The 20,922-nt window shown below is 40.2% G+C and overlaps 1 protein-coding gene across 2 annotated transcripts in view; it reads right to left on the reverse strand.

Annotated features, from left to right (window-relative positions):
* tmem259 (transmembrane protein 259) overlaps positions 1-20,922 on the reverse strand; it is a 73,277-nt gene that overhangs the window by 22,974 nt on the left and 29,381 nt on the right. Inside the window, exons 2-5 of one of the 2 annotated variants that reach the window (XM_072244130.1) lie at positions 15,808-16,059; positions 7,650-7,773; positions 5,162-5,272; positions 350-472 (exon numbers count right to left, since the gene is read on the reverse strand). In XM_072244130.1, coding sequence (XP_072100231.1) covers positions 350-472; positions 5,162-5,272; positions 7,650-7,773; positions 15,808-16,059 — 610 coding nt within the window. Of the gene's footprint in view, positions 1-349; positions 473-5,161; positions 5,273-7,595; positions 7,774-15,807; positions 16,060-20,922 lie in introns of both variants that reach the window. The other variant, XM_072244129.1, reaches the window with a different exon arrangement.

Raw genomic sequence — 20,922 nt, forward strand, 5'->3', positions numbered from 1 at the left:
GTCCAGAAGATCTAGCAGTCTGGTACCAAAGTCTGGAGCACGATAATGAAAGGAATTTTACTCTAGCTACATCTGGGATGGCATAATGATTGACTGCTTCATTTTTAAGAGATGATTACTGGATTACTACATGTTCAATAGTCTATTCCTGATCACATACTGGTGAAGGTCTAAATTTTCATCTGCATATCAATTATCTACATCTGCCATGTTTTCTATGATATGGATAACTATGACCCCTTAAAAGGGAATGAAACGCAGGGTGTTTTATTTAGTTTTCCCAAACCACAGCAGGGCTGAAACTGCTTTTTGCAAAACAACCTTCAATATTTGAATTACTTGAACTCACCTTTATTTTCTTCATTTTCAGCCAATGCTTTCACACTGGACATCAGTATGTCATCATAACCCAAAAATTCATCCAAAAGAAACCGACTAAAACCATCTCCAAAACAGAGATCTTTTGTTGGATCTGTAAACAAAATAGAATAATATTAAGTTCTTGTAGTACATAAGATGTGCTAACTGGAGATGTGTTATTAGGACAGCACGAAAGAGATTTCCAACTTTTACAAAAATAAATCCTAGATTATTAACGAAGAAATATTATTGATAAATGGTATGTGCACCCAGAGCAGAGCAAAAAAAAACTATTTCAAAGATGTAACTGATGGTTAAATTATACAGTAAATTTCAAATTCATTTAAAAAGTATCCAGGTAATCAAAGCACAGCTTTTAAATAATGAAATGTTGCTATACTTTTCTGTTCATTAATGGAATATTTTATCATTCAAATTTCCACAGTAGGGAGTTGTACAATAAATGAATTTTAACCACATTTCTAACATTATTCACAGAAAGTCACCAGTTTTACAAAGTTGTTAATTTCACAAACCACCAACTTGCAATGAAAAAGGTAAATGAATATAGATTACAAAGCAAGTGAATTTTAATTATAACCTCAAGGATGCAACTATACTCTCCCTCACAAGCTATGCTCCAATCTCAACTCAACACCAGAGCACTGTTCCTGGCTATGTGTAGTCCATATCATCTCAGGATTGCTATCCGTGCCATATGCTACTGAGGCCAGAACGAGGAAGAATATACAATTTAATATGTAGCTAAGGAGTTGGTGTAGGAGGGAGGGCATAAGATTTTTGGATCATTGGGCTCTCTTCTAGGGGAGGTGGGACTTGTACAGAAGGGACAATTTACACTTGAACTGGAAGGGAACAGAAATCCTAAAGAGAAGTTTTGTTAATGCTGCATGGTGGGGTTTAAACTATAGGAACCAGAGTGGCAGAACAGTTAGTGGAGAGGTTATGGAGGCAGATGTTGATAAGACCACAGATGAAGTTAGGAATCAAAAGGTTCAGAATGGTGCGACTAGTTTCCTGAACTGCATATATTTTAATGCAAGTGTCATAGCAAAAGTGGATGATAGTACTGAAGATGGAGGTTGCTGGTTTATAAAAAGAGGCAATGTGTAGAGAAGGTAGAGAGGAAAGGTTGTCAACAAGATGAGTTGCAACGTGATAGGCGAACAAAATCAAAAAAAGTGAATACAATATGTCATCCCTCCCCCCTCCTGTCTTCTCCTATCATTTTGGATCTCCCACTCCCCCTTTCAAATCTCTTACTAGCTCTTCTTTCAGTTAGTCCTGACGAAGGGTCTCGGCCTGAAACGTTGACTGTACCTCTTCCTAGAGATGCTGCCTGGCCTGCTGCATTCACCAGCAACTTTGATGTGTGTTGCTTGTGTGATAAGAATACACATAGATTAAGATGTTAGCTGTCCTGTGTGATCAGCAGTTGGTCTGCCACCTGTCTTCAGGAGAGAGAGAGATAAGGAAAACAATGGAGCAGCATTTGGAGATGTGTAATGAAGGGACGGGAGAGAGAGTAACAGAAGGAGGGGGGCTGTCAAGAGCGGCTCCTCCTTTGAACCCTGAACTGTTTGAAGTGATGGACAGGCGATACCCCAGCAGGGGGATAAAAAGGGACAGGTTCGCTAAGGCGACACACACGACACCCGAGGTAATGAGACCCTGGAAGCGGTGCGCCTCTCACAAGTCGGTGGGAAGCTTTTGGACGGCTGATCGCGGGATCAAGCCATAGACACTCAGGGTGGAAAGGCATGATCGGTGGGAACCTGGTGTGTGTCCACCCTTGCCTGGGTGCCAAGTTCACCGCAGGGAAACGATTCATATCTGGAAACGGAGGGGTCACGGTCAGTGACCTCAGATGACATCACAAAGGACTCGCCCAACAGCTGACTGCGAAGGTCTGTGTGTGGAAGCCGTTTGAATATTCATTCGTTTTTGCTCTCTCTCTCCTTCCCCCACACTGTCCATCTCCCACGGCAGCGGTTACTGCGAACTGAACTGAACTTTGCGTCACTTTGAAACTGGTCATTTGCCCCTAGACAACGATAGAGCTTGTTTGATTCTGTTATCTGAATTCTGTGTACATGTATGTTTATCATTGCTGAACTGTTGCATTTATTATCCTTTTGATTAGAGTACTGTGTTGCTTGTTTCTTTAATAAAACTTTCTTAGTTCTAGCAATCCAGACTCCAACTGAGTGATCCATTTCTGCTGGTTTGGCAACCCAGTTACGGGGTACGTAACACTTGAATTTCCAGCATCTGCAGAATTCCTCGTGTTTGTGTTTTTAAATACAATAAGTAAGTAGATTGGGAAAAACAGGTTGGTGCTGGATTCTGTGGGGGTTGGGTGGGGGGGGGGAAGAGGCAGATTTCTAGAATGCCTACGAGATGGCTTTTTAGAGTAGCTCATGGATGAGCCCACGAGGGGATCAGCTATTCTGGATTGGGAGTTGTGCAACAAACCAGAATTGATTAGAGCGCTTAAAGTAAAGGAACTCTTAGGGGCAAGTGATCATAATATGATCCAATTTGCCCTGAAATCTGAGGAGAAGCTGAGTCAGATGTATCAGTATTACTGTGGAGTAAAGGGAATTACAGAGGATGAGAGAGGAGTTGGCCAGAGTTGACTGGAAAAGAACACTGGCAATGACGGCAGAGCAGCAATGGCTGGAGTTTCTGGAAGCAATTCAGAAGGCACAGAGAAAAGAAGAGCAAGAAGTATTCTAAAGGCTAGATGACACAAGTGTGGCTAACTTGAGGAGTCAAAGCCAACATAAAAGCTAAAGAGAGGGCATAAAATAGAGCAAAACTTAGTGGGAAGTTAGGGGATTGGGAAGCTTTTTAAAAACCAACAGAAGGCAACTAGAAAAGTCATTAAGAAACCAAAGATGGAATATGAAAGTAAGCTAGCCAATAGCATTAAAGAGGATACCAATAGCTTCTTCAGATACATAAAGCGTGAATGAGCGGTGAGAGTGGATATCGGACCATTGGAAAACTATGCTGGAGAGGTAGTAATGGGGGATAATGAAATGGCGGATGAACTGAATAAAGTACTTTGCATCAGTCTTCAGTGTGGAAGACACTAGCAGAGTAGTGGAAGTTCCAGGTGACAGGATCATGAAGTGTGTTAAGTTACCATTACTAGAGAGAAGGTTCTTGGGAAATAGAAAGGTCTGAAGGTAGTTAAGTCAGCTGGACAGGATGGTGTACACCCCAGGGTTCGAAAAGAGGTGGCTGAAGAGATCTTGAAAGCAATAGTAATGAACTTTAAACAATCACTAGATTCTGGAATGGTTCCGAAAGACAGGAGAATTGCAAATGTCACTTCACTCTTCAAGAATGGAGAGGGGCAGAAAAATGGAAACTATAGGCCAGTTAGTCTGACCTCAGTGATTGAGAAGATGATGGAGCCGATTACTGAGCATGAGATCTCAGGGCACCTAGAGGCACATGATAAAATAGGCTGTAGTCAGCATGGTTTCCTCAAGGGAAAATCTTGCCTGACAAATTTGTTGGAATTCTTTGAAGAAATAACAAGCAGGATAGACAAAGGAGAATCGGTTGATGTGTTTGTGCTTGGATTTTCAGAAGGCCTTTGACATGTGCCACAAATGAGGCTGCTTAACAAGCTGTTATTACATGGTACTACAGGAAAGGATTCTAGCATGGATAAAGCAGTGGCTGATTGGCAGGAGGCAAAGAGTGGGAATAAAGGGAGTCTTTTTGAGCTGGCTGCCAGTGATTAGCGGTGTTCCATAGGGGTCTATGTTGGGACCAATTCTTTTTACGTTATATGTCAATGATTTAGATGATGGAATTGATGAATTTGTTGCAAAGTTTGCAGACAATATGAAGACAGGTGGAGGGGGAGGTAGTTTGAAGAAGCAGAGAGGCTACAGAAGGACTTAGATTCTGAGAATGGGTAAAGAAGTGTCAGATAGAATACAGGGTTAGGAAGTGTGTGGTCATGCACTTAGCTAGATGAAACGAAAGGTTAAACTATTTTCTAATCTAAATGGAGAGAAAGTACAAAAAACTGAGGACAAAGGATCTTGGGAGTTGTTGTGCAAGATTCCCTAAAGGCTAATTTGTGGGTTGAATCTGTGGTGAGGAAGGTAAATGCAATGCTAGCATTCACTTCAAGTGGACTAGAATATAAAAGCAAGGATGTAAAGTTGAGATTTTATAAAGCACTGGTGAGCCTCACTTCGAATGTTAAGAGCAGCTTTGGGCCCCTTATCTAAGAAAGGATGCACTGAAACTGGAGAGGGTTCAAAGTAGGTTCACGAAAATGATTCCAGAATGAAATGGCTTGCCATATGAACTGCATTTGATGGCTCTGGGCCTGTATTCACTGGAATTCAGAAGAATGAGAGGTGACCTCATTGAAACCTATCGAATGGAAGAGCAATGTCCTGTGGTTCCAAATTAGTTTCATACTGTTAGATATAGTTCTTAATTCTCCAAATGCCCATCCAGAACATGCAGGGTCTTTTTAAAAAAACAGAAATATATTCCTTAGTGGTTTCTAACAGACCTCTCCTCTCTTTAATTTATAGGTTGAATTTCTCGCACCTTTTATACAACAGAACTTGTTCTATGATACCAATTCCTGTTTCTAGAAATGTGGATGTCCACAACCATTGCGATCAAAACATACTGCAGCTCTGGGAACAGAATTGGAAACATCCTGCACAGCCATCATCATAGCCTAGGGAAGAGTCATTTCACACATATTTTTATGAGGTAGGTTGGTGCCTCTTACCCAATGTAACTACCATAACTGGGATGTTTAGGCGCTGCCTGGTGCTCTGAGATAGACGGAGGAATCCATATTCCAATGAGTATTCAACTATGTACTCCTCTTGTGGCCAAACTGTAATATTGAAAAACATTGAACATCAGCCATTTCTCTGAAATGACAAAACACATAATTTACAAAGACTTCTTAAACAGAGAATTTAAGAACAACACAAAAAACCACAACTAGAAATTGCAGAGTCACTATTTTAAAATAGTAAAAATAGTATAATTTCATAATATAGTTTTTAAAAATTGCATAAAAGATGAAATAGGTCTTTTCCTTTAAATGTAATCTCCAATTTTTTTGGTTTCACTTTATCCTCAAAATCTTCCTCTCATGCTTGCTCACTTTACTCCATTAACCTTTCATTCTTTTATTCCTCAACAACTTTCCCTTTCAAATATATTTGTGCTATTTTGTACACTCCATTTGGAAACACATACATGCATTCCAATATAAATAATTAGAATATCTGTAGAATGATTCAAGTCTTTGATAAAAGAAAGTGTAGATAAGCTATTTTGATGGACAGAAAGAAACAAGAGGACAAAGTTAAGGCAAGTGGAGAAACAACTGAAATGTGGATACATTTTTGTGCAAAAAGTAATGATGTGGTGTCCATTGCCTGGGAAGGGTAATGGAGGTTATTCAGTAACTTTCAGTAGGAAACCAGACACATACTTGGAGGGGGGATTCTTCTAAAAGTCTGAGGAAAGAATGAGAGTGTAAGCTAATTAGATAGTTCTTTCCATTACTTATTTTGTGTAAAGCAAAATTATTAGGTATAGCAAATACAACCAAACTGTTAAAACTTAAAGAAGGTACCTTTACTTTTTCCTTAATCAACTGTCTAATGTTTTCAGTACTACATTATGCAAAACAGATTTCATTTCATTGATGCTAGTAATTAGAAAAGCATTCATTACTTCTGGCATTATGCTACACATTGTTTACTTTTTAGTCGAGATTTTGTGTGTTCAATATTCTGAAACTGCAGGTCTTTTCACTACAAGATACTGTGTTGAATCCCAAGCCAAATTTATCATAAACTATTATTAGTGAATATTTTCCTCTGTCAGCATCAACCATCCTCAAATCTGTCCCCACAATTTCTACCAGATGCATTGCATTGTCACGTATTAAAGCAACATAATAAACATATTCTTCTCCCTTCAGAATCACTAGTGCTGATGCCACTACAAATTTGCATATCAGAAAAAGAGGAACAAGGCAAAGCCCGCTTCTACTAAATCATTCACTCATAAAAGTGGATCATTTCTTTTTTATTATACCATTGAGAAAGTATTCCATGTTTTCACAGTAAATGACAAGATGTTTATGAGTACTAAATGCAATTACTCATGGAATTTCATCAACTGCTTGAGAAATGACTCCTGCTAATGAGCTTGCTTGTCATGAATTTGGTTAGTATCCTTTCAAATGATAACATTAATGGTTAATGGGTAGAGGTATTTTAATTTCCTGACTTTAAAGCTCTAGTGTTATTATGCACATCAAAAATGATCATGACTAAAAATGAACTTTCACTCAGTTCCCAACAAACATTCCAACTGAAATCGCAGCTTGGATGCTATTTCTTTTCCATCAATTAATTTATTTTTTCACAAATCCGTTCACAGCCTATTTTCTGACAGATTATACTGTGTGTGTGTGTGGGGGGGGGGGGGAACAAACTCATTTTCAGTACACAGGCTCTGAAAGCCTGAAAATTTTTTTTCTGTCTTTGTGTTTTTTTTTCTGGATCTGGGCTTCACTGGTAAACCTGCATTTATTTTTCATCCCTAATTATCCCCAAGATAGTAGGGTACCTTGAATCGCATGAGCAGGTAAGTGCTATGCATTCTGGGTAAAGGTCGGTCGTCAATATTATTAGGAAGGGAATTCCAGCATTTAGACTTATTGGTGAAGAAAAGGAGGCAACACATTTTCAGGGTGGGTTGCCAATTGGAGGTGATTTCCTAATGCATCTTTTACTCTTGTCATTTTTGGTAGTAGAGGTTACGTTTTTGGGAAATGAATAACTGCAGTGCAATTTGTAGATCGTGCCCACTGTAACCGAGTATGCTAGTTTCACACTGACAAGCAATTAATGAACTCTGAACTAGCATTTTTTTTAAAGCAACATTTTCCATAGCATTTTTTAAATTAATAGTTTGTTCACATAGCAATGTGAGGCAGTTTTCTTCTCAGCTCAAAGAACAATACATTATCAGGGGTTACAATACCAAAGTGAAAGCTTTGCTAACAGTTAGATCTATCTCTGATCTCATGCAGTGGGGGCTCTTTGCAAGAGAAGAACTCAAATGAATCTGAAAGCAGGTTGGAAAGAAAAGGGAAAAAAAAACAGCTATGGTTTGAATCACTAAAATTTTACCTGCTCTTGTCAGCATCTCAAACTCAGAGACTGTTTCCTGGAGAGGCTGCATACCTTTACTAGGTGCCTCTGTGAATGAAAGCCCCTGGCTATCATTTTGTACCACCTGTGTCACGACGTCTGCTTTATTTCCAAGTGAAGGCTGTAAAAACACTTTAGGCTCAATGTCCAGCTCAAACTGCGAAAAGGAGTAGAGAATGCAAAAGAAAGTCACCATAAATTTGCTACAAAAAATAATGGAGACATGCATAAATTGCATTGCAGGTTGGTAGCACCTGAAAAAGAAAACTAGGTTAAGAATTTGGAGGGATAAGGGAAAGAGTTGGAAATCATCAATTCTGACCCACAAGAAAACTACTTTGGGAAATACGAGATTATTGTTATTTATTGATGACACTGTTTTCAGGTGTCAGCACCATTCTAGTTTGCAAAACACTGAATGATATTGCATTTATTATGGTCATGTGAGTATATTTGAGATTGTGCAAGTATGTTTTTAATTTAGTCCTCCTATACTGCAGCTGGAATTTATCCAATTATACCCATGCCCAAACCTCAGCCACAATAATCCAATCAATCCACAGAAGCCCTTTTCCTGGAGCTCTGCACTCTTCCTTGAAACATGCCTTAACAAATCTCTGCAACAAAAACAATTGGTGCTTCAACAACATGCTGTTAAAGAAATAGTGCCAAATTCTTCCCTTACCTTATTCCTTTTGACAACATCAAGCTGTCAACCAGTAGCAATACATAGATCCATCACTCCCAACTCTTCTTCAATACAAGCAAATCTCACTGAACCCTAATGCTTTTGCTGTTTGCCCATGTAAAGAAAGAGTTAAATGTGATTGGTATATGCTAAAATAACATGGAAGTCTGTAAAACAAAATGGTGTTAGCTTGGAGTGGGATTGTTTTGGGAAAGTACAAGAGAACCAATCCACAGCAATGTTTTAAAGTCAAGGAAGTACAAGTCTACAGCCATAATAGTGCAGAGTGGTGAAAAACATATTCGTCTGAGCTGAAGGTTGTAAGAGATAAGGAGTGTAGCTGGTACCACCAAGGGTATAAAAAGGGGCACTTTCTTTGTGTAAGGGGGAAGAACACGACTGGTGCTAGTGCTAAGACAGGGAAGAGTAAATCGAGACAGAGTTAGAGTCAGGAGACAGAGAGACAGGCTGCATGAAAGATTGCTGGATCGGTGGCTCCCCTCCGATATTGCAGAGATTAGCTTGTTTAGTGGATGTTATTTTGATTTCTATATTGCTACTAGTGTAGACATTTGCTTTTCTTTCTGTATTGCATTTGTCCTAGTTCTAATAAAGTGTTTTCTGATGGTTTATCACTGTGAAGTGTCTCCTTTGCATGCAAATGTATATGCAAACACCCAGAGCTCAATAAGAACACACAAAAAAATTGAAGTAATTTTCCTTACAGTCCATTAACCAACTTTGCATCCATGCTCCTGCATATGTTCCTCCTCATACATAATGATCTATATTAGAAGTTTTTTAGAAACTCAGAATGAAAAGTTCAAAGATGCTACATTACTTCTACATTCTCATTATGTTAATTTAATTATAACAAAAACTTAAATATTCTGCCAAATACTGCCAGGCCCCTTACTTTTTTGAGTATTTTAATAACCCAAACTTAAACACCTGATTAAATTTGCCAAAAATATAATACTTTTCCCTATGATTAACCATACATAGTGAAGTTATAGACTGTAGGGAAGGAGATGGGCAGAGTGTCAAATGGAATTTAAACCCAAGGTAATAAACTTCAGAGTCATAATAGAGAGTACTGTATTAATTAAGGGTAATGATATCACAATCAGTACCTGTTGAGAGTTATTTAATTCGAACCAGTATAGAATAATGGGCTGAATGGCTTCCTCTAGTGCTATAACAATTGCATGACCCTACTAAATAAAAACATGCAAATAAAGAGAATCTATATTCAGATTGTGCAGAAGTGTATCCAATTATGTGGCACTTCTATTTGAAGTATATCTTGCCTGTTACTTGTGTTTAGTCCATTCATGAAAGCTGTTCACCTTGTCTTTGTCCTTTCTTAAAATCCTTGAGGCATACTTTAGTATTGAGGCCTAAATTGTTTAAATTTAAAGCAAAGTACATTGCTCCATGCACTTGATCACTATAAAAAAAGTGGGGAAAGTTAATATTTCTAAAACAATTAAGACTTTACAACATAAGTTTACACAATGGAAATGTGGAGGCTGTTTACTGAGGGGATCTTTACAGGTTTAGCCCACTGAGGTACAGAAAGGATGGTAGGGTGATGGAACCATGGTTGATCTGAGATGTGGAACATCTAGTCAAGCGGAAGAAAGAAGCTTACTTAAAGTTAGGAAGCAGACAGGTCTCTAGAATTACAAGGTAGCCAGGAACCAGCTTAAGAATATACGTTGCAAAGCTAGGAGGGGGAATGAGAAGGCTTTGTGAGTATAATTAAGGAAAACCTCAAGACATTCTACATGTATGTGAACAGGAGGTTGACTAGTGTAAGGATAGGACCTATCAGGACAGAAAATGAAACATCTGCCCAGAGTGTGAGAAGGTAGAGGTCTTTAATGAATACTTTACTTCAGTCTTCACCAGTGAGAAGTACCCTGATGTTTCTGAGGACTGTGTAAAACAATCTGGTATGCTAGAACATGTCAAAGAGGATGTGCTAGAACTTTTGAAAAACATTAGGATAGGCAAATCCTTGGGGCCAGATGAGATATATCCCAGCATACTACAAGAAGTGAGGGAAGAGATTGCTGTGCCTTTGGCAGTGATCTTTGCATCTTTACTGGCCACAGAAATAGTATCAGATGATCAGAAGGTAGCAAATGTTATTTCCTTTTCCAACAACAAAGTGAGCACAGATAACACTGGGAATTATAGACCAGTGAGTCTTACTTCAGTGCTAGGCAAACAATTGGAGAAGTTTGTTAGAGACAGGATTCACGAACATTTGGAGAAGCATAGTCTGATGAAGGAGCTTGACTGAATTCTTTGAGGATGTGACAAAACATATTGATAAAGGTAGAGCAGTGGTTGTGACGCTTACAGTATGGATTTTATGAAGGTGTTTGATAAGGTTCCTCACGGTAGGCTCTTTCAGAAAGTCAGGAGGTCTAGGATCCAGGAAAATTTGATTGTATGGATTCATAATTAGCTTCCCTATAGAAGGCAGATGGTGGTTGTAGATGGAGTGTATTCTGCCTGTAGTTCCATGACCAGTGATGTTCCACAAGGATTTATTCTGGGGCACCTGCTCTTAGTGATTTTTATAAACGATTTGAATGAAGAGGTGGAAGGGTGGGTTAGTAAGTCTGCAGATGGCACAAAGGTTGGTGGTATTGTGGAGAGTGTAGAAGGTCATCAATGGTTACAAGGGGACATTGATAGGATGCAGAGCTGGGTTAACAAATGGCAGGTGGAGTTCAATCCGGAAACGTGTGAACAGGTTCACTTTGAAAAGTAAAATTGGAAGGCAGATTACAGGGTAATGGCAGGATTCTTAGCAGTGTGGAGAAAGAGGGATCTTGGCGTCCACATTCATAGATCCCTCAAAGTTGCCACATAACTTGACAGGGTTGTAAGAAAGACATATAGTGTGCTGGCCTTCATTAGACAAGGGATTGAGTTCGAAAGCCATGAAGTAGTGTTGCAGCTCGATAAAACCCTGGTTAGGTTGCCTTATCTTAGAAAGCCGTGGAAGCTTTAGACAGCATGTCTTATGAGGATGGGCTGAGCGAGCTGGGTTTTTCTCTTTGGAGCATAGGAGGATTAGAGGTGACCTGAAAGAAGTGTACAAAATGATGACAGACACTTTCCAAGCCAGAAATGGCTAAAACAAGGGGGCATAATTTTAAGGTCATTTGAAGGAAAGTAGAGGGGAGTATCAGAGACAAGTTCCTTTTTAAGAAAATAAACAAGAGTACTGGGTACATGCTGCCAGGATTGGTGGTAGAGGCAAATACATAAGGGACATTTAAGACTCTTAGATAGGCACATGGACGATAGAAAAGGGCATGCTTTGTGGAAGGTAAGGGTTAGATTGATCATAAGAGTCGGTTTAAAGTTCAGCACAATGCCATGGGCCAAAGGGCCTATACTGTTCAGTAATGTTCTAACCTTTGAGCTTGCATATCAGTCTTGGCCGCAAGATTTGAATTAAAGATTAGAGTTTTAACTTTTTAACCAATCAGGGACTGGTGTTTTAACTGAAGCAAAAAATTCACTTTGTATTTGATAAAACTGCAAATAAAATAGATTCTTCTTGGCATAGACCCCATCTTAGGTCACATGTCATCTTGCTCAGGTATCTAAATTCAGTACACTAAATAGAAAAAGATTTTCTATACACAGATTCAAGCCTTTTATCAAGCTGAAGCTACACCAATATCTGGTTTTGGTTCCTGTCCCAGAATCAATGTTATCCTTTAAAAACAGCTTCATTTCTTCAATCCTGGGCCAAAGTGGCATAAAACCTCTTGGTTTCTTCCCCTTCCACACTGCCTGCTTTTATGAGTGATTACAGGAAAAAAGAGAATGCTTTGCTCCAGTACTGAGAGTTAACTGAATTTCATGCCATGATTACCAAGTGTTGGAGCGAGAATTGGGAATTGAAAAGTAGACACCTAGGCAACAATAAAAGACTTTGAATGTACAGGTATAATCATTATGGAAATCAAGGGTTAATGCATTTGTCTAAATATATTTTAATAATCAAAGGAAGACAGCATCTCCAGCTGAATTTAAAAGAAACAATTCACTGTCAAGTATAGTTTTTAAAAGCTATAGATAGAATGATAGCGTACAGTTGTCTTTTTGCATTGAGAACCTATTCTGTTTCTAGTAAAGAATACTTAATAGTCACTGCAGCAAAGATAAAATCCCACATTACATTTGCAAAGATTCCGGACGAACACCTGATGTGCTTTTACTTATAAACTCACAAGACAAAAATCTGGTAAATTGGGATTAACCTGAATAACTCTTTTGCAACCAGCAAGGACATGAAGTGTAAATGTCAATCATTCAAAGTATCAATGTTGACCACTCTCATTTATCCTTTGTCTTTCTAACTTGTTCATAACAAGACTCTAAGGATTTAAAAGAAATTTATTTAAAGATAAGGAACAGGACTGAATGTTCCAAAGAACTGAAGAAAATTTTAAAGCTAGACAAAAAGGCAATAAATACAAATATTAATGGAGTTGAAAGTTAGAAGAATGGAGGAAAGTAAATGTAGCTAAGGTGTTACAAGTACTTCAGTAGGTTTGGATTTTAGCCCTCAACTTATCTGTAAAGTTCTTGTTGAGTTGGAAGTTTCTTAAATGAGTTGCTCATGTAAATAATTGAAATTTCTCATGTGTGACAATTACCACATTGCAAAAACACCAAGTTTTTTTAAGAATGCTTTCAGTATGAACATAAACAAGTAATTTACAGCAATTTTGTGTCTTTGCACTACACTGCTGCTGCAAAACAACACATTACATAAGACAGTGATAATAAACTTGATTCTAATCTGTAGAAGCGTATTCAGAGGCACAAACCTCTGAATACGCTTCTACAGATTAGAATCAAGTTTATTATCACTGTCTTATGTAATGTGTTGTTTTGCAGCAGCAGTGTAGTGCAAATTAACCACACAAACATGACATGAAAAACCAGAGATTTGGGAACAAACTGAAATGTGATGATCTGGGATAAGATGGAAATTTTTGGGTGCAGCTTTTTGCTAAATTCCTTTAAATCAAATTCATAGAATCATACAGTATAAAAAAAGTCCTACCAGAATTTGACCACCCAAAGTGCATTACTTCACATATGTTGGGATTAAGTTCCTTCTGCCATTGATCCACTCAACTTTGCAGTTTATCAATATTCTGTGTATCCTTAAACTTTCTTCACTATCTGTGACTGCACTAATTTTCATATCATCTGCAAACTTACCAATCAGATCATCTATGTTCTCATCCGTTATTTTTGTATATATTTCAAACAACAAGGGTTCTGGCACTGTTCCCTGTAGTGCACCACCTGTTACACAGTTCCAGTTAGAAAAGCACCCATACATCACTACTGTCTGCCTTCCATTACCAGGACTAATTGATAAACTCAGATGTACATTAAGTACAGAAGTAGGCTAGAAAATTAAGTAATACATTCCTGAAAATTGTGCTTGCATGTTAAAAACAATACCTCAGAGCTATTTACATCCTCCTTCCTGCTCACAACCTCAGTTTGGTCTGTATCATCAGTAAGCTTAGAACTATGATATTTCATTCCCACATTAATGGAGATTATGAATAGCCAGGGTCCTGCAGAACCCCCTATCAACTCAATAAATATCTATTTAATCCCTTTCTTTTTGTTTGATAACCCTTCCAGCTACTCTAATTTTGTTGTCCAAACTCCTGTATGGAACCTTATCAAAACGCCAGTGACAATCCAAATTCAGCTCATCCACTGGTTACCTATTCTACATCCTCAAAGTAGATTAGTCATGATTTTCCTTTCAAAAATTCAAGCTAGATCTGCTTAAACTTGTTCTGCTGTTATGTCCATTGTATGAATTTTATTCTTTTTCCTACTACTGATAATAGGTCAGCAGTGTCCCATTTTCTTGCTCAGTAAATGTGCTTAGGATAGTAAAGTTATGTCTGTTAGACGACCAGCCATGATCTTGTCAAATGGTGGAACAGTACCAAGGGGCTGTACAGTCTACTGCTCCTATTTCTTTTATTCTTATGACAAAGACAGTGGTCCAGCAGAGAGAAAAATGAATGAAGCTCATTATACAAGAGGTATAAGGATAATATTCTTCAGAAACCACTGCAACAAATGCACTAAACAAACCTAGCAATTATGCCAACGATTCAAATATTGACAATAACCTGCTGATTCAGCATCAGAATAGATTATCTCATAAACCTTGTCTATTCCTCACCCAATGCTAAAACAAAAATTAAGAATTTTAATGGCATTTCAGTTATCATGAAAAACACTTCTGTGCAACTGTATTGTCCTTCCTTATAAGCTACACTGAACAGCTTAATAGAAGTTTCTGATTAGGTTGTATTTAATAGGCTGCTTTTGGCTAATTTTGTCTCTATCTGCACACTTCAGCAGTTTTAGCATGTATTCCAGGCAACAGGAAATTTCTGAACAACATTCCTTTATATAATTAGACATTTATTCAATTTATTCAAAGATTGAGATTGAGAATGTTGTAATGAGGTGAAGCTCCTCTCTTTCTAGAATCCAGCTGAAAATTTTAAGTAACATTAATGGATGGGTTTCCAAGTTTCTTGTCTATACAGTGTATATAATTAATTCTTGAGATTCAAAGATAAACAAATCCATGCCATCAATTTTCACCAACCTTTGGTGCTGACACAAAAATATGTGCTGCTCTCCAATGAGACTACTGCATAGAAAAGGACAGAGAACCTCCAGTTCCAGAAAATTCAAGCAAAGAAATAACTAATAGATGAACAAATGAATTTTATTTAGAGAAATGGGGCCCAAGTTGCCCATCCTCCTTTATTTTCTTCCATGGTCTACTGTCCGCTACTATCAGATTCCTCCTTCTTTAGCCCTTTACTTCTTCCATCTATCACCTCCCTTCTTACTTCATTCCTCATTCCCCTTCACCTGGTTTAACTTATTACCTGCCAGCTTGTACTCCTTCCCTTCTCCTACTTTCTTATTCTGGCTTCTTCCTCCTTCCTTTTCAGTCCTGAAGGGTCACGAGCTGAAACGTTGACTGCTTATTCCTCTCTATAGATGGTGCCTGACCTGCTGAGATCCTCCAGTAGTTTGTGTATGTTACTCAAGATTTCTAGCATCTGCAGAATCTCTTCTATTTACAATGGCATATATAATTCACAACTCCAGCCCAACAATCTTTCTTTATACCCTTTACTGTACACTTTTCTCCTCAAATTGGGTAGGAGCACTAGCACAGTCCAGCTATGCTGAAAAGATTTTTTTTTAAGGCTCTCCCCACTTTTTGACTCAAAAATCTTCCCCAAATTCCTAATTATGTATTTGCTGCATGAGCATTTCAAATAACATTCTGATAATAACAGAACTTTAAATTATATTTTTGTGTAAACCAAATCTACCAAAGTATTTTTCTCATATTTTATATTTGGATTGCAATGTTCTGAACAATGATCACACCTGTATAGAGCTGTTGTCAAACATTTCTACGGTCAGTTCTTCTTCATCTTCTGCTGGCTCTTTCACCATGCCAGCAAAATTATCTGATTCGTAGAATTGAAGAAAAATGGGAGCACGGGTAGAATTACGTTGGATTTCCACACGGAGGATTCCATCCCGTGGCCACTTCTCACGGATGTGCTCCAAGCAATTGATTGGAGAACGTGAAAAGGCAATGTGAATGTAAGCCAAAATAAAAAGTACAAAGAGAGCCTGCAAAGGAAAGAGAAAAAAATTAATATTTCCTTAAAAATTACATAGTGAAAGGAATTTTGTAGAATATATTAAAATCTTACATCTATCCCACAACATGAGGGAGTAAAAATCTTTGCGTTACAACTCTGTCGCAATGTAAAGACATGTAAATTTTAATTTATTTTGGGGGTGTGTGTGTGTTTGTGTATATATACACACAAATATTCACATATTTTGCGTGTAATGTATAGGTAAAACTAACTTATCCACATTATAATGTAACCACAACTGAGAATATGAACAACAGGAATTCTGCAGATGCTGGAAATTCAAGCAACACACATCAAAGTTGCTGGTGAACGCAGCAGGCCAGGCAGCATCTCTAGGAAGAGGTGCAGTCGACGTTTCAGGCCAAGACCCTTCGTCAGGACTAACTGAAGGAAGAGTGAGTAAGGGATTTGAAAGTTGGAGGGGGAGGGAGAGATCCAAAATGATAGGAGAAGACAGGAGGGGGAGGGATGGAGCCAAGAGCTGGACAGGTGATTGGCAAAAGGGGATACGAGAGGATCATGGGACAGGAGGTCCGGGAAGAAAGACGGGGGGGGGGGGGGACCCAGAGGATGGGCAAGAGGTATATTCAGAGGGACAGAGGGAGAAAAAGGAGAGTGAGAGAAAGAATGTGTGCATAAAAAAGAGTAACAGATGGGATACGAGGGGGAGGTGGGGCCTAGCGGAAGTTAGAGAAGTCGATGTTCATGCCATCAGGTTGGAGGCTACCCAGACGGAATATAAGGTGTTGTTCCTCCAACCTGAGTGTGACTTCATCTTTACAGTAGAGGAGGCCATGGATGGACATGTCAGAATGGGAATGGGATGTGGAATTAAAATGTGTGGCCACTGGGAGATCCTGCTTTCTCTGGCGGACAGAGCGTAGATGTTCAGCAAAGCGGTCTCCCAGTCTGCGTCGGGTCTCGCCAATATATAAAAGGCCACATCGGGAGCACTGGACGCAGTATATCACCCCAGTCGACTCACAGGTGAAGTGTTGCCTCACCTGGAAGGACTGTTTGGGGCCCTGAATGGTGGTAAGGGAGGAAGTGTAAGGGCATGTGTAGTACTTGTTCCGCTTACATGGATAAGTGCCAGGAGGGAGATCAGTGGGGAGGGATGGGGGGGACAAATGGACAAGGGAGTTGCGTAGGGAGCGATCCCTGCGGAATGCGGGGGGAGGGAGGGAAAGATGTGCTTAGTGGTGGGATCCCGTTGGAGGTGGCGGAAGTTACAGCGAATAATATGTTGGACCCAGAGGCTGGTGGGGTGGTAGGTGAGGACCAGGGGAACCCTATCCTAGTGGGGTGGCGGGAGGATGGAGTGAGAGCAGATGTACGTGAAATGGGGGAGATGCGTTTAAGAGCAGAGTTGATAGTGGAGGAAGGGAAGCCCCTTTCTTTAAAAAAGGAAGACACCTCCCTCATCCTAGAATGAAAAGCCTCATCCTGAGAGCAGATGCGGTGGAGACAGAGGAATTGCGAGAAGGGGATGGCGTTTTTGCAAGAGACAGGGTGAGAAGAGGAATAGTCCAGATAGCTGTGAGAGTCAGTAGGCTTATAGTAGACATCAGTGGATAAGCTGTCTCCAGAGACAGAGACAGAAAGATCTAGAAGGGGGTGGGAGGTGTCGAAAATGGACCAGGTAAACTTGAGGGCAGGGTGAAAGTTGGAGGCAAAGTTAATAAAGTTAACGAGTTCTGCATGCGTGTAGGAAGCAGCGCCAATGCAGTCATCGATGTAGCGAAGGAAAAGTGGGGGACAGATACCAGAATAGGCACGGAACGTAGATTGTTCCACAAACCCAACAAAAAGGCAGGCATAGCTAGGACCCATACGGGTGCCCATAGCTACACCTTTAGTTTGGAGGAAGTGGGAGGAGCCAAAGGAGAAATTATTAAGAGTAAGGACTAATTCCGCTAGACGGAGCAGAGTGGTGGTAGAGGGGAAAATAAAGCGGTGGGGGCCAGGGAACTTAAAATCATCGAAAAGTTTAAGAGCGTGAGAAGTGTCACGAACATAGGTCGGAAGGGACTGAACAAGGGGTGATAAAACAGTGTCGAGGTATGCAGAGATGAGTTCGGTGGGGCAGGAGCAAGCTGAGACAATAGGTTGGCCAGGACAGGCAGGTTTGTGGATCTTGGGTAGGAGGTAGAAACGGGAAGTGCGGGGTGTGGGAACTATAAGGTTGGTAGCAGTGGATGGGAGATCCCCTGAGCGGATAAAGTCGGTGATGGTGTGGGAGACAATGGCCTGGTGCTCTTTAGTGGGGTCACGATCGAGGGGTAAATAAGAGGAGGTATCCGCGAGTTGTCGCTGTGCCTCGGCAAGGTAGAGGTCAGTACGCCAGACTACAACAGCACCCCCTTTATCGGCGGGTTTAATAATAAGGTTAGGATTAGTGCGGAGGGAGTGGAGAGCAGAGCGTTCGGAAGGAGTGAGGTTGGAATGGGGACAAGGTGCGGTGAAGTCGAGACGGTTGATGTCCCGTCTGCAATTAGCGATAAAGAGATCCAGAGCAGGCAGAAGACCAGAGCAGGGTGTCCATGAAGAAGAGGAGGGTTGAAGACGGGAGCAGGGGTCATCGGTGGGGGTGGAAGAGTCCTTGCCGAAGAAGTAGGCTCGGAGACGGAGACGGCGGAAGAAAAGTTCCACATCGTGGCGAACACGGAACTCGCTGAGGTGTGGGCAAAGGGGGACAAACGTGAGGCCCTTACTGAGAACAGAGCGTTCTGCCTCCGACAGCTGAAGGTTGGAGGGGATGGTAAAGACCCGCACGGATGACAGCTGGGGTCAGAGGGGGGAGGGGGGAGGCTGGGGGTGTCAGTGGAGAGGGGAGGGTTGGAGTGAGAGGAAGATGGAGCCTCCGAGGGCCCAGGAGTTGACGGTGGAATCTGAGGAAGACGGGGCTGCGGAGTGGGGGTGGGGGAGAATATGAAGTTTCTTTTTGTATTGCCCTTTATCCAACTCCAGACCAGACAATGTGGTTGACTCCTAAATACTTTATGAAAACAATATTCAAGGAAGTCCTATGAAGTTGGCCTTGCAAATGATGCCCAGATCTCAAATATAAGAATAAAACAAAATAATGTCCTTATATTAGATTTCAGAATTGGAATTCCCTGCATATTTATTTAGAGATACAGCGTGGAACAGGCCCTTCCAGCCCAATGAACTGCACCACCTCGCAACCTGCCTGTTATCACTAGCCCAATCACAGGACAATTTATAATGACCAATTAACCTACTAACAGTCTTTGGACTGTGGGAGGAAACTGGAGCACTGGAGGAAACCCATGTGTATGAATGTACAAACTTCCTTACAGAGGATGCTGGAATTGAACTGACCAGAAATGGCTGGCTACATTGGGAAGACTGATGCATTTGATTGCACAACAGTTGACTGGATATTGTTCACTTTGTGAATTGAGTAGTATTTTGAAGCAAATGAAATAAAAGAAATGAGAATTGAGTGCCAGCTTCATTGAGTGCATTGGATGGAAAAGCATACAGCTTGCTCTCACCAAACCAGCCGAAATGAGCTTTGCTGATGTTTTATTTTTATTTCTATTTCATTGAGATACAGCGCAGAGGAAGCCTTATCAGCTCTTCGAACCATGCCACCCAGCAGCCTCCAGTTTAACTCTAGCCCAATCACAGAACAATTTACAATGACATCTTTGACTATGGGAGGACACTGAAGCACCTAAAGGAAACCCATGCAGTTACAGGGAGAATGTACAAACTCCTTAGAAGCCTACTTTCAGATGGAGATGGAAGAAGAGTCCAAAGTATTTCTCACCATGAACACTCACGAGGGCTTATCTCTAAAATAGACTTATCTTTGGAGTAGCTTCTGCACCTGCATGCTGGCAGAAAGCTATGAACCAGGTGCTGCAAGACTGTCCAGCCACTCAGTGTTACCTGGATGATATCATTGTTACCAGTAAGGACAACAAGGAACATCTCCAAAATCTCAAGATAAATGCTAAAAAGATTAGAAGATTATGGGCTCAGAACATGAGGCAACAAGTGTGAATTATTTAAACCTGCTCTGAACTGAGGCTGTGGACGCAATTTTGTGAACTTCAGTTTTGAATGTTATTTGCTTACTTTTATTTTGTGTATTTTTTTACTGCAGGTTGCGCATTTGCTTGTCTTTTTTTATAATGGTTCTATTGGGTTTCTTTTATTTTGTAGCTGCCTGTAAGGAGACAAATCTCAAGGTTGTATATAGTATACATACTTTGATAATTAATGTACTTTTAACTTTGAACACTTACTGTGGTCACACTATGGACACATAATGATTACACAAATGCGTAAAGAAAGTTCAAGCAGTGGTGGATGCCACAAGCCAAAGGATGAGTCACAGTTGCAATCATTTTTAGGATTTGTCAATTACTCTTACAGGTTCCTGCCAAGCCTGACTACTGTGTTCCACCCCTTGAACATTATGACAAATCAGGAAGAAATGGCAATGGACAAAGCAGTGTGAGGTTTCTTCCCAAATGACAAAGGAAATGGTGACACCAGACACTGTACACACATTATGATCCACATCGTCCAGTAAAGCTTGCCTGTATTGCCTCGCTTGCTGGTACAGGTACAATCATGGCACATATTATGAGTGATGGAAGTGAATGCCCCATAGTCTTTGCATCACTGCAGAGAAAAATTATGCACATTGACAGGGAGGCCTCAAGTCTGATTTGGGGTATAGAACATTTCAACCAGTACTTGTAAGGGAAAGAGTTTCGCCTCATTACTGATCATCAACCACTAGCGTCCATTTTCAATCCACAGAAGGGTGTTCCACTAACAGCAGCAGCAT

The sequence above is a fragment of the Mobula birostris genome, chromosome 26, assembly GCF_030028105.1.
Source record: "Mobula birostris isolate sMobBir1 chromosome 26, sMobBir1.hap1, whole genome shotgun sequence".
Taxonomy (NCBI): Eukaryota; Metazoa; Chordata; class Chondrichthyes; order Myliobatiformes; family Myliobatidae; genus Mobula; species Mobula birostris.